Genomic DNA, 13,558 nt, shown 5'->3' with positions numbered 1-13,558 from the left:
ATTAACCATTTCTCCTTACTAAAATACTATTTTACATCGTATTTTTAGACAAACCAAACCACAATAAGTTGGTAAAAAAACCAAACCTGAACATTATACCAAAGAAAGCAAAAAAAAACGAGCAGGATTCGAAACCAAGCCAAACCACTTGAGTTTTCTATAATCAACTATGAGTTGGAATATTATTATAAGTGAACGATAGTTAAAGAATGAATATGTCAAACGCAAATATTTGATAAATTAAATACATATTTTCCGTCTAATCTCAACTCGTTTATTTATTACTTAAAAACCAATAAATTCATGATAACCAAAGTAGTGTGGAATTGAACCGGCCAAAAAAATTTACATCCACTAAAACTATAAACACATATATATACACATACACACATGCACTTTCCTTACTTCTTCATTATTCTCTCAAAACACATCAATCCTCTCTCTCTCTCTCTAAAAATGGAGAAAACTCTAGCAACTCCCGACAACGCTAGATCTCTTTCACCGTCATCTTCAGCCGCTGTGAAATCACGAACCGGTGGTTTCGAACGCAGAACCAAACGGAGATTGTCGCAGACTAAGGCAAGCGTGTGTGTCTCCGGCCAAGAAGAAGATGACGAAGAAGAGGTAAAGGAGAAAATTGAGGCGTTGCAAAGGATTATTCCCGGTGGAACTGCGCTTGGTGTAGACGCGCTCTTCGAAGAGACAGCTGGTTACATAATGTCTCTACAATGTCAGATCAAAACCATTAAAGTCCTCACTTCATTTATCCAAAGCTTAGATAAACAAGATATGAAGTTCGGAGGTTGAAGATGATGATGACACCAAAGATTGTTCTTCTTTTCTTTTGGTTAAGAAAAAAAGTATGTTCTTATTCAATTTTAATTTTAGCTCTCTTTTTAATATGGCTTTTATTAGCTTTGACAAAAGGGGAAAGAGATCTCAGTATTTTTCTCTTCGAAATCTTTTTCGTTAGCAAGCATCAAAATTCTTATTTTATCTAAGCCGGTTCGTTGTCATGCCTCATGAGAAAGTGTTGGTTGCGATATAGTACTACTATACATGCTAGTATATAATAAACGAAATTACTATTAATGTAGGGAGTAGTAGATAATTTAACATTTAGTTGGACGACGTCAAAAAAAACTTGAGATTTAGTTGGATGGCATATAGAAATTAAATGAAAGAAGTATTTTAAAAACTTGAGATTTAGTTGGATGGCATATAGAAATTAAATAAAATGATATCTAAAACCAGAAGAAGAAAAAAAGATAAAGCCGTTTTGTTTGGTGAGTTTCTCTCTCTCTTCTCTCTGTTCTCTATTCAAATCTTTCACAGAGAAAGATGAGAGATGAAACCTTTTTGATCGCCGATTCTCTTCCGGCTCCTCTCCCGCTTGTCGGGCTTTTGATTCCGGGAAGCAGTGGCTTTCATAGTTCATGCTTCGCCGGCTTTCGACTCTGGGATACGGTGGCTATCTCAGCACCGTTATCGCCGGCTTAATCCCGGTCTTTTCCGGTTGTATTTCGATTGTCGCTTCTCGTTCTGCATCGCTCATCTGTCTCTCGATCTAGCTCTTCGATCCTTTCCTCTCCTCCGTTTTGAGTTGTTTCACCTTCGAGCTTACTCTATTCATTAAAGGTGACCGATTGTTCATTCAGGATTCTCGATGTGGTTAGATCGATTGTAGGCGTTTGTTCTCTTCTCTGATGAAGCTTCGATCTGTCAGTCTAGGCTTTCGGCTTCGTTGTGATTCGCCTCTGTTGGTGGAGCTCCGTCGCCGTGCCTCTTCGCTGGCTCCGGTGGAAGACGACGGTTGGATATCTTGACGCGTGTTTCATGTATCGTTTGTCGACCGAACACGTGGTGGATGACTAATCATCTCTTCCTCAACGGGTTTTTTTTTGCTGGGCTTTCGGCCGCAAGCTGTTTCGTTTAGTTGGGCCTTTTGGGCTTTATGCTAGTTGGACCTTGTGTTGGGTCCTTAGTTTCTTTAATGTTTGTCTTTTTGGGCCTCTTGTATCTTTGCTCTTGTTTAATAAAATACCAGTTGGCAAAAAAAAAAAAAAAAAAAATGATATCTCTTTTCGGAAGATAAATGAAAGAAGTATTTAAAAAAAAAAAAAAAAAAAAAAATTAAATTGAATCACGAGGTAGCACACTAGCACTTGCATTTGAGATTTGGCATTAATAATATTGAGCAAGTTAATGTTACGTGGCCCATTATTTAAAATTTTGTGTGAGCTCATTTCACATGCTATACAACAAAGATTTCAATGTCGGTTGATATTTATTTAAGCTTACGATAAACACATTGGATTTTGAGATCCATGGTCTCGTCGTCCAAGATTTGAGTTCATCTTTATATTCATTGTACACATACATTACACAATTCTATAGTCCTGTAAGGCTGTAACTAATTATATATATGCGCAGTTCATAAAATCATTCTCGCGCTATAATTTTTTTGTAAGATAATAATATGCCTAAAACAAGTTTTATTTCATACATTGAGCCGGAAGCTATCACTTTTCTTACCAACTTAAATATCCAAATTACAATACAAAAAGTACTAGGATTTTCGACTTATATACGAGCAGGTCAAAATTAAGTGTTCAACTTAGTAATCAATATTTTTGATCAAAAAAAAAAAACTTAGTAATCAATATTTGAAAAAAACTACTCATCTAGCTAGTATTAAATGAAGTAATAAATACTAGTGTAAGTATAGTTAAAACTCTTTAAGACACTTGAATCATGGATATTTTAAGTAAGTTGTAATAAATCATAAACGACAAAATAAGTTGTAAATCATTAGTGTTAACTTTTAGTCCTTCGCTAAAAAACTCATTGATGCAGTATTTGTTTATTACTACTATAATCGCATCCTACATGTCTACAAGCCTACAAGAGTAAGACCCGATACAATTTGTCCGTAGCTATGTTCTTATTTGGGCTTAATATCTCTTGGCCTGGGCCTATAAAACCCCAAAGGCATCTCTAGTCTCAATTGTTACTTTTCTATCCCAGTAATGTGGTACATTTTAAATGTTGCACACATACAGGCCAAGGCATAGTCATTTCTCTGTTCTATGATCCCTTGGGAGAGATTTTGATAGGCATTCCGAGGGACAGAAACGGGAGAGGAACCATACTGACTGTCTCATCTGGATAGACAAAGGACCAATTGTAAAACATGTCACAACGAAATGCAAGAGAACAAGTACTGGCTTTGGCTAGTTGGTGACCAGCACAAAGCCTTGGTCCTCTTCCAAATGAAAGATATGTGTATGCTTGCAAAACTCATTGGATCTTGAAATATTTCAGGATTGTAAAGAGTTCCATAAGTTGTCCAAAGTACTGCAGACCGTAAAATATGTTATTAGTATTTCTTGAAAGGATCTAGAGAGATGCCATGAGTGCAATGCCGGTCCTGAGATATTTCACGTCATACAAAGAAAATATAGGCCCTAAAAGATAATTAAAATATTTAATTTGCTAAAAGTCAAAATTAAAATTTTCAATATCATTAAGAATAATAAGAGTTTATCAATTCTAAACGTTATCATTTTTAATCTTTTTATATAAAGTAAGGAAAAAATATTCAAAATTCATTATATTACATACTTGATTATGATTCATTCTTATATAAATTGTAGGCTTTAAAGTGTATTAAAATTGTAGGCCCCCGAACTAATGTTTCTTGAGTATGTGGTCAAAACCGGACCTGAATGGGTGCCTCTTATCAGCAATTGCTTTTCTTAAGGAACCGGAGACTGATAGGGGACAACCTCATTGTTTCACTAACAACTTGCCTAGCTTTCTTCGCTCTAGCAAACCTAGAACAAGGAAACTCAACCAGTAAAGCAAAGACTCCTTCTAATACCCTCTCAAAGACCTCCAACTTTAATCCCATACAAACACTCAAAGACTATAGTAAACGTGAGAGCTTTGCTGAGCGGTAGAGGCTAATCTCTTCTTTGCCTAGCCATCCGGTTTCAAGATGAAGAATATTAGTTTAGTTATTCAAATGATGCGATTAACCAAGATGGAGGAGTATAATTAGCTGCAGAAGAGCAGCAGCCGCAAGAACTGATCATGATTGACATTGACAACAACAATTATACAACGTTATGATGGTCGTCAATCATCATCCAACGGTATTGTTCTATATATGATCGGTTGGCGAACCAATTTAATGACATATTAATAATATACAACTTTCGCATATAGCTAGGTAGGCGCACACATATAATATTTGTTTGTATGGACATATGCTATGTGTATATTTGGTAGTTAAGACTTTGATTCTTTGAATGGTCGAGGCTTTTTAATTTAGTGCATTTGGTTGGTCGGATCGCTTTGAACGCCTAAATTTAAACTTGTCCGTATGTGTTGATGCCCTAGTTTTGGAGTAATTTAGATTGAACCGCTCTAACCATTAGTAGAAATTACCTTACGTTCCTATCAAAATTTAACTAACCATTTATTATTTTTTATGGATTACACCGCTTTATCCACATCAACAAACATATATATATTTGTCTCCCCCGAAATTAACAATATATATTATATAAACATCACAAGTGTGTAAAAGCCTAATACAATAAAGGAAGAAGATATGAACATATCTGGTATTTATCATGTTAAAGAAAGAAATCATCTACTTTAGAAGCCAAATGCATCTCTAAGTGTCAACGGAATTGAATTAATATACTAACTAATATACTTTCAAAAATTAACTCTTCACTCTTGTTTATATTCTCAAAACCGGTAGAATAAATTGGTATTGGAAAAAGGAAATGATGGTTTAGTTTCTCTTCAAAGTTAAAAATTAGATGTTTAAGGGCATCTCCATCCCCACTCCATTTTTTTCTCTAAAATGGAGTAAAAGTGAATATGGAGTGAGAAATGCTCCAACCCAACTCCATATCTCACTCCAAAATAAAATTTACTCCATAAATGGAGTAATCTATTTTTTGTTTGTTCATCACTCCATTATGGAGTGAGAAATGGAGTAGGGTTGGAGCAATTTAACTCCATTTGCACTTTTACTCCATTTTGGAGGAAAAAATGGAGTTTTACATTGGAGATGCTCCATTATGGAGTGAGAAATAGAGTAGGGTTGGAGCAATTTAACTCCATTTGAATATTTATGGTGTCTACTGTCTAGTACTCCCTCCGGATTTGAATATATGATGTTTTAGTTTTTCTTTCTTGTATACAAATGTATGATGTTCTACTTTTCATTAATGCATTTTGCTTTTAAAATAAAATGTAAAAAATATAAGTGGTTGAATTTTATTGGGATTCAAATAAATCTTTAAACTAACTAAAAGTAAAACCAAAAAGTATTTGATATAAGTAAGTATTTAATTTCTCTTAATATGTGTGCACAACCTTAAACATCATATATTCAAATCCGGAGGGAGTATCGTCTTTCGTCTACATGGGTAAAGGACACTAATCATGAATTTGTACTAACGAAAGTTGATCATAATCCATGTGGCTGTAATGAAAATCTGTCGGATCCGACATATGCTTGGGGTCATTAATTAGGACATTTTCTTGGGGAATTAGCTCGTAAATTCAATGCAGTCCTGAAAAGAAGAGCATTTAACCAATTAAGTTTTGAAATAATAATAGGCGTTATAGTAAAGAGAAATTGCGGTGCATATACAAGCATAACTGCCTATTTTGCACGGATGGAAAACTGCCTTTATTGCTGATGTGTTCTTTTTTAATGGCCATCTTACCCCTATAATTCCTATAACACAACCTACACTACACTATTCAAAACCTCTACACTCCTGTCGGCTACATTTTTTTTTGAAACTAACCATTTTATCTCTCTCATTCTCTTTGTTTTCTCCGTTGCAACCATCTCGAATATCTCTTAATCTATATGGTTTATCCATCGTAACTATATTCATCTCTCTTAATCTCACATGTGCTCTCCTAACCAGTATGTCTTCTCGCATGTCTCTGTCCCACCGTTGTGACCACATCTCCACCGCACCAGAGCGCTGCCGTGTCCGCGTCTTCCTTCTCGCTTCCGTGACGTCTTCTCTTCTCGCCGCCGTCACATCTCCATCGTTCGATTGTGGGTGCACGGGGTGAGGTTTTGGCTGAGAGGACTGAATCGTGTAGAACGGTCTTCAGTAAGTAATCAATTCGTCCATCTTGGGCTGGATCGAGTGCTGCAGCTCGAGCATGATGAATCAAGTGGTTGGGTTTTCTCAGTTTGATCGATTCAAGCTCACAGAAGCTGTGTTTTATAGTTTAGTAGATTACATCTGATAATTCTCGCCTAGAAAGAAATAGAGATATATCTATGGTTAGCCGGTTAAACAAGATACATATTTTTGTATTTATTTTCCTTCTTTTAATTTTGGATAATTTTAGCTTAACTCTTTTTATTTTTTGAAACAATGTAGAGCAATGTAAGCTTAACTTATATTGTTGATATGTAAGTTAGCTGGTTATAATGTGACTTTTTAAATGTTTTAGAAATTAGCACGGTTATATTCTGATTTATTTGGATACTTTAAAGTTTAGCTGATAATTAATTTATATTAACCGGCTATTTTGATCAGTTGATGGTAGTTATTTTTGTATCAATTCGGATAAACGAAAAATTAATTCTAATAAATCACAAAACATATGATTAGATTTACATGTTCGGCTAAACATAAAATTAACTCATTAACAAATCACAATATAAATGATTAAAAGTTTGAATGTTTAGCCGGTTAAGATTGTATTTGACTTTTTATTATAGTTAGCCGGTAAAATATACTACTTATCTCGACATTGTTATAGTTAGCCAGTAATATATACTAATTAATTATGTAATTTATCAAATAGCCGGTTAAGATTTTACTTGACTTTTTGGTTATATTTAGCCGGTAATATACACTAGTTATCTTAATATTGTAACTTGAATTGTAACATTGAAAACATCTGAGACTCTGAGGTCCATTCGAAGAATTCTTAAAGGGCTGAAATGTAGAATCTCAAAGTCTGGAGCCGATTTGTGAAGCTATTTGTACACATGGAAATATTGGGGTCAATTCGAGAATATCCAAAGGTTTGGGGCTTGTGTTGCAAAATACAAGAAATCACCATTGTTACTCTGATATCTTTTGTAATGAGACAGAGGCCGCGAGGATGAGCACATCGGCGATGTTTGAATTCGAGCATGACGACGTCGGCAGAGAAAGACGACGGAGATGGTCCGGTGATCCGAGACAGATGCGATGATTTGCGGCGGAGAAGAGGAAGCTTGTGGCAGAGACGTTTGTGCGGTGGCAGAGATGAACAAGGAAGACGAAGCAGGTTCACGGTGTCGTTCAAACTGGTTAATTGAAAAAGAAAAAAAAAGTAAAGCTTTAATGATCTAAAAATTGAAAGAAAAAAAGATGACGATGAATGCAAAGAGGAAAAAAATAAATATTTTGTGTAAAAAATTTAAAAAAAAAGAGAGAGAAAGGGATAATAAGCTATAGGGTCTGTAGTGTCTTTTTACATTTACTGGTGTTGGGCTCCACCACCTTCTTTCCTATCCGCAAATTACTTCATCTTTCTTTAATTTCTATGCAAATCGCTCTATAGTAAACTAAACTTTAATATAGCATGCATTATAATTTATACTAGTTCATTTGTAAGAAGAAATAGTTTTAAATATCAAATGCATTAGCCGGAAAACAGTTCTTCTTTTATTAAACTAAGTGTTAAAAAAGGATCAGTTTAACAAATAACTCACATTAAAGAAAAAATTATTCAAATTACAATATATTGTAATGATGAAGCCAGAGGAGCAAATCGAGAGAAGATATACAGTTAGAGAAGTGAATTATTTTGTGATGCATCAACTGGTTATAATACTCACCAGACCCACCTAAACCTACCATACTATTACTGCTTTTTATTTATTTATCATATTTTTCTAATCTCTAACCAAAAGATTCATCTCCTCTTATTTCCTCTTTGTGGGTCCTCTTCTCCCTCTGCATCTCCACATGCTAGCCTAGCTGTACTACTGTTTACCACTCTTATTGTTACCCAAACTTAAATGTCACTTGAATGCAAACTATATATTTAGGTGAAACCCAGTAATATGCTAATTAAAACTTGAAAACCCACTATCTATTTAACCAACGATTACTATCTAATCTTGGTTTTACTGTCCAACATAAAAAAATCAGGAAGAGAAATAAATGTAGCTTGACTTCTCTTTAACGTCAAGTGACTACTAATTTAAGTATCTCCTTAGCGAATCTTAGAGAAGCACAAACACAAAAGGGTCTACGTTAAGTCTACCTAGATTCTTGATTTGAGGCTTGCCTTACATTTTAAGCACTCACAAGAGTGGAAACTTACTTGGATTAATCAGCTTCACGTGATATCAGAGCTACCTTGCATTTTTTTTTTGTGCACGGAGCTACCTTGCATTTGATATACAAAAATGTCCTGTAAACATTAGTAACGTACTGATCGAGTTAATGAAATGAAACGTAAATAGAAATACGGATAGCGAGATAAGTTTTTCATATGGGAGACAGCTTCTCATACGCGTCCATACCTTTGCATGAAATCTATATTATTAAAACGAAGTAATTTTTGATACCGTTTGGAAATTTAGATAATAGCTTAAATGAAAGTTGTTTGGAAACAATGATAGCAGATTAAATATATTTTTTATTTACATATTTAATCATTGTATTTTTTTCTCATTTACATATTATGTCGTTTGCAAACTTGGATAGCAGATTAAATGAAAATTATTTGAAAACACTGATAGCAGATTAAATATTTTTTTTATTTACACATTTAGCTATCACATTCATTTCTTATTTACAAATCTTCCACTTCACTTAAAATAAAATAAATTAAATTAATTACAATGAATTGTTGTTATTTTTTGCTGAAAATAAAAACACAAACTGTAATATATAGTATATATTAATCTGCTACAATATAATTTTCAAGAAAACCAACTATCATAAAATTAATAATAATTCATAAAAACCTACTGTAAAAAATTAAATCATTTTTAAATAAATAAACAAAAACATCAATAGGTTAATAAATGAATATTACAATTACATCAAATTGCATCAAATTATAAAATTATAAATATAATATTACGTACAAATAAAGAACTATTATCAAACATCTATATTATAATATAATATATTCTACTCTAAATATATTTTACAAAAAATAAAAATATAAATTGACATTTTATAAAATCAATGGTTTATAAATTTACATTGAACGCAAGTTAAATCCAACATCCGCGCGGGGGCGCGGGTCAAGATCTATCTAGTAGTATTAAAAATCTTCATAATTTTTTTTGTGCAGAATATTAAGTGTTATTGCAATCACCATGGGTATTAAATGGGAGTGTAAATGCACCAGTAACATATCAACTAACCACACACTCCTCCACCTGTTTGTATTTACTTCCAAACTTTCAAAAATCCCTTTGCTTCCCTCTATTTATAAACCCTAGTTTCCGGTATTATTCAACTACCAAAGACCACACAACACCACTCACAAAGCCTGCTTTCTCTGTGTTATTCAGCGAGTTTATTGAAATGAGAGGGATGAAGAGTCTAACCATTTGGGCTCTCTTTGCTGCTTTACTCTCCCAGCAGCTATTTGCTTCCGTTACTTCCATAAGGTTCGAGGACGAGAAAACATACTACACTCCTCCCTCTGGTAAGAAAAAAAGCACACACATAGTCCCATTTTTTTATGTAACAAGGAATCTTGATTTTAGCATCTTTATTTGACTCTTTGTTTGCGTTTAACATGACATAAAGGAGGACACGGCGGTTACACTCCCACTCCTAACTGTGGAAGTCCACCTTACGACCCAACTCCTTCAACTCCATCTCACACTCCAACTCCTTCAACTCCATCTCACACTCCAACACCACACACACCAACTCACCACACGCCTCCCTGTAACTGTGGGACACCACCACACGATCCTTCCACACCTTCACACCCTTCCACACCATCACACCCTTCGACGCCTTCGCACCCTTCAACGCCTCCTTCTGGTGGATACTACACATCTCCTCCACCAAGTACTCCAGTCGTTGTGACTCCACCAACACCCATCATTGGAGGAAGCCCACCAACTCCTATTGACCCTGGCACTCCTGGAACTCCTTTCGTTCCTACTCCTTTCCCACCAATCACTGGAACATGCGAGTAAGTAACAAATATTCCTCTCTCTAGCACCTTACACTAGTGGTTCCACATTTCAAGATTTTTATTATCTTTTTGCAGTTACTGGAGAAACCACCCTACACTCATATGGGGTCTTCTTGGCTGGTGGGGAACCGTTGGTGGAGCCTTTGGTACAGTCAGTACTTCCAGTAGCATTCCAGGGTTTGATCCTCACATGAACCTTCTCCAGGCACTTTCCAATACCCGCACCGATGCCATTGGAGCTCTCTACCGTGAAGGCACAGCGTCTTGGTTAAACTCCATGGTCAACAACAAGTTCCCTCTCACGACCCCTCAAGTCAGAGACCACTTTGTGGCAGGACTTTCCTCAACCAAGGCAGCAACTAAGCAGGCCCATACCTTCAAGCTTGCTAATGAAGGTCGTCTAAAGCCTAGAAACTAGAAACAAGAGAGTTTCTCATTTATCTCAGTCGTTTGTTGGTTTGCATTAAAACAATCTTGATTAATTATCCTATGCAGCGTGTGTGCTCATTAGAGTTTTTAAGTATCCTATAGCTTCTAGTAATATTTATGATGGATACTCCTTTTATATTTGATGTTGTTTTAAAATTTCTTGATCTTAAATAGTAGTAGTACTATTTATTAGTCCTCCTTGTTTCTTAACCACAGTTCAAGAGCTAACAAAGAAATGCAAATAAAACTAAACAAGTACTAGGACCATCAACATTAATATCAAAAGAGACTTGTCAGAAAGAGATTCAACATACTTCATACTTATCATACATAGACCAAGGTAAAGTGTCTCATATTGACATGCCTACAAAGCAACACAATGTCATAACTGCTCCATTAAAATCTTCGTGAACATTTTCTTATAATCAGGCCTAAGTAATGTGTCTCACAACTTGATGAATTTCCACAAAAAGACAAGTCCATGAGAGATAGACAAAGACCAAACATTAAGATATACTAGCATTAAAGAAGGGGCAGTACAGTACATGAGAGGAATGGTGCGTTGTGGTGTTACTGTAATAAACTCGTGGAGTAAATATTGCAAGATGGTCTCCGTGCATTCAAATTTCAAACCCCAAGTTCTACCAACCAATGAATAGATATCTCTTTAAATGGCTCACTAATAATGTCAGAAATTGCATTAACGAGATTTGAGTTAGTGTTCATGGTTATGAGGAGACATCATGTTTAGGAAACCTCTATCCCAAGTTTCTCTTTTATCCAAGGTTCTTCTTCTTATTGATCTATAATATTACGACTGATGATAACTTATTGATAATCTCAATCTAACCCATAGGAAAACTGAGAATAATTGGTCTCTGAATTTCTAAGCATATGAAAATTATAATTAGAAGGCTGTAAGAAATACCTGGTTGTTTTAAATCATTCTCCATCTAATAATCACTGGTCATCCTTGTAAAACAGATATATTCCCCTCTCATTCTGTCCGCACAACATAATTTCATATTGTGTGAAACAAAATAATTTCATATTGTGTGACTATTTACTAGCTCGTTTATTTATCAAATATAAAACTACTTATGAAAAGAAAAAATATATATTTGTGTAAGAAAGATAGATGGTATAAATGTTAATTTTACTAGCTCAGTGACAAAAAAAAAACTATCAAACAAAACGATAATTAGTGATCATTACTAAATGTAATGAAACAAGTCTATGTCCATGCATGTGAAGAAAAAGAGATTATATAAGACTCCAGAGTAGACAAGTGAATTACCCAAATTTCACAAAGTTGCAGACCAAATATGATTATCAAATTTTGTAATACGTCTGGTATCAGTAATTAATGCTTAAGTTCTTGATGACTAAGTCATGTCCACCAAGAAAAGAATCTCGTTTAAAAAAAATATTGGATGTGACCAATATAATTTAAAGTGTGTTATACTAAACCCAAGACTCTAGATTTCCCTACTTACCCAAAATTACTCTTATTTTTGTTGGTTTCTTGGAGCATAGAAGAAGTAGGTTCATGAAACCTATCAATGGACTAGAGATTCTTTACCTGGCCATTTACCTTTACTTACAGAAATATTCTTGCTTGAACAAATCGAACTTTTGTGTGTATATATCCAACGCCATAGTGCTAAAGACGTTTGTTCAAAGAGATAAACGAGAAGAAAAGATCTTTAAAGACGAGATGGGCGTAATTATTGTGATTGCAAAACGTTTTGATGCTCTAATTGGGTAGGTTTTTTATTCAAACTTTTCTCTCATAAGATTGTTTTTTAAAAACTCGAGATTAATTTGTCAAATTCTTAAAACATCTTCATGTTTTTGGTGCATGCAGGCCTGGAGTTATGCTTCTCTATCCTTTGTAAGCGAAAACCAAAAATTAATTAAACGTTCAATTATGGTTTATATCCATATAATTAATTAACTTAATGAATGTGAAGGTATGCATCGTTACGAGCAATAGAGAGTCCAACGATGTTAGATGATCAACAATGGCTTACATATTGGATAATCTACTCTTTAATTACAATATTCGAGCTATCATTTTGGAGAATCCTTGCCTGGTACTAATAATGATACACGAATTCATACATATAAAAATATTAAGACTAAAAACAAAGACAATTAATATTTTACTGGCATTTTGCAGGCTACCATTTTGGCCATACATAAAGCTTTTGTTCTGTATGTGGTTGGTGTTACCAATGTTCAGTGGTGCAGCTTACATCTACTCCAATTTTGTGAGAAAATACGTTAAGATTGGAATGAACGTTGGAGGGGGAACGACTTATACAGATGAACAGAGAAGAGTTCTACAGATGATGAGTCTTGATGCTAGAAAATCGGTTCAAGATTATGTTGACCGGTTTGGATGGGATTCCGTTGAGAAAGCAATCAAAGCGGTATATAGTACTCTGGTTCACGTTTTTCATTATATATAATCCAATACATATTTCGATTTTAACTTTATTTCTTTTGTGTTTTATGATCTTAGGCTGAAAGAGAAACAAAGAAGCACTGAAATGGAAGATTGCGAATCAAGAAACATTGCTCTTTGCTTTCTTTTTTTTCAACGCGTTGGTATATTTGTGTAGAGAAATACTTCAATGGAAAAAAAAAAATATTTGTGCTATTTCATTATGAGCAAAGATATTACATTGTTTAGTTATTTTGTATAGTTCCAAGTAAATTTAATAGATTTTGAGCAAAACAAAAACAAAATACCGAACTTAATGATGCTAAAAAAATATAGGTATTTAACCGATTTAGAACTAAGAACGAAAATTCTATAAAATATCTATATAAATAAATTAAAAATTATTTTCTGGCAAATCAAAAACCAATCCAAATATCCAAAACCAAGCCCAAA

The 13,558-nt window shown here is 34.3% G+C and overlaps 3 protein-coding genes across 3 annotated transcripts; all 3 read left to right on the top strand.

The window, feature by feature from the left end:
- Positions 1-375: 375 nt before the first annotated feature.
- LOC106450331 (transcription factor PAR1-like) lies at positions 376-1,021 on the top strand. Its single transcript, XM_013891977.3, has one exon. The coding sequence runs from the start codon at positions 391-393 to the stop codon at positions 805-807; it is 417 nt and encodes a 138-aa protein (XP_013747431.1). The 5' UTR covers positions 376-390; the 3' UTR covers positions 808-1,021.
- An 8,444-nt stretch (positions 1,022-9,465) lies between these two features.
- LOC106447594 (protodermal factor 1) lies at positions 9,466-10,848 on the top strand. The gene is made up of 3 exons (XM_013889554.3): positions 9,466-9,723; positions 9,828-10,224; positions 10,303-10,848. The coding sequence occupies exons 1-3, from the start codon at positions 9,600-9,602 to the stop codon at positions 10,643-10,645; spliced, it is 864 nt and encodes a 287-aa protein (XP_013745008.2). The 5' UTR covers positions 9,466-9,599; the 3' UTR covers positions 10,646-10,848.
- Positions 10,849-12,133: 1,285 nt separating this feature from the next.
- Positions 12,134-13,399, top strand: LOC106450330 (HVA22-like protein f). Its single transcript, XM_013891976.3, has 5 exons — positions 12,134-12,420; positions 12,524-12,550; positions 12,630-12,752; positions 12,839-13,091; positions 13,184-13,399. Exons 1-5 carry the CDS (start codon positions 12,206-12,208, stop codon positions 13,208-13,210), a joined length of 645 nt encoding a protein of 214 aa, XP_013747430.2. The 5' UTR covers positions 12,134-12,205; the 3' UTR covers positions 13,211-13,399.
- The last annotated feature ends 159 nt before the right edge of the window (positions 13,400-13,558 follow it).

The sequence above is a fragment of the Brassica napus genome, chromosome A4 (assembly GCF_020379485.1).
Source record: "Brassica napus cultivar Da-Ae chromosome A4, Da-Ae, whole genome shotgun sequence".
Taxonomy (NCBI): domain Eukaryota; kingdom Viridiplantae; phylum Streptophyta; class Magnoliopsida; order Brassicales; family Brassicaceae; genus Brassica; species Brassica napus.
The sequence above is the reverse complement of the archived record's forward strand: the minus strand, read 5'-3'. Positions and strand labels throughout refer to the sequence as shown.

Bases quoted from the DNA above. Each gene is read 5' to 3' on its own strand.
- LOC106450331 (XM_013891977.3), top strand. From the start codon at position 391: ATGCACTTTCCTTACTTCTTCATTATTCTCTCAAAACACATCAATCCT.
- LOC106447594 (XM_013889554.3), top strand. From the start codon at position 9,600: ATGAGAGGGATGAAGAGTCTAACCATTTGGGCTCTCTTTGCTGCTTTA. The intron at 9,724-9,827 runs GTAAGAAAAAAA...CATGACATAAAG, and splicing joins ATACTACACTCCTCCCTCTG to GAGGACACGGCGGTTACACT. The intron at 10,225-10,302 runs GTAAGTAACAAA...ATCTTTTTGCAG, and splicing joins CCAATCACTGGAACATGCGA to TTACTGGAGAAACCACCCTA.
- LOC106450330 (XM_013891976.3), top strand. From the start codon at position 12,206: ATGAAACCTATCAATGGACTAGAGATTCTTTACCTGGCCATTTACCTT. The intron at 12,421-12,523 runs GTAGGTTTTTTA...TGGTGCATGCAG, and splicing joins CGTTTTGATGCTCTAATTGG to GCCTGGAGTTATGCTTCTCT. The intron at 12,753-12,838 runs GTACTAATAATG...GGCATTTTGCAG, and splicing joins TTTTGGAGAATCCTTGCCTG to GCTACCATTTTGGCCATACA.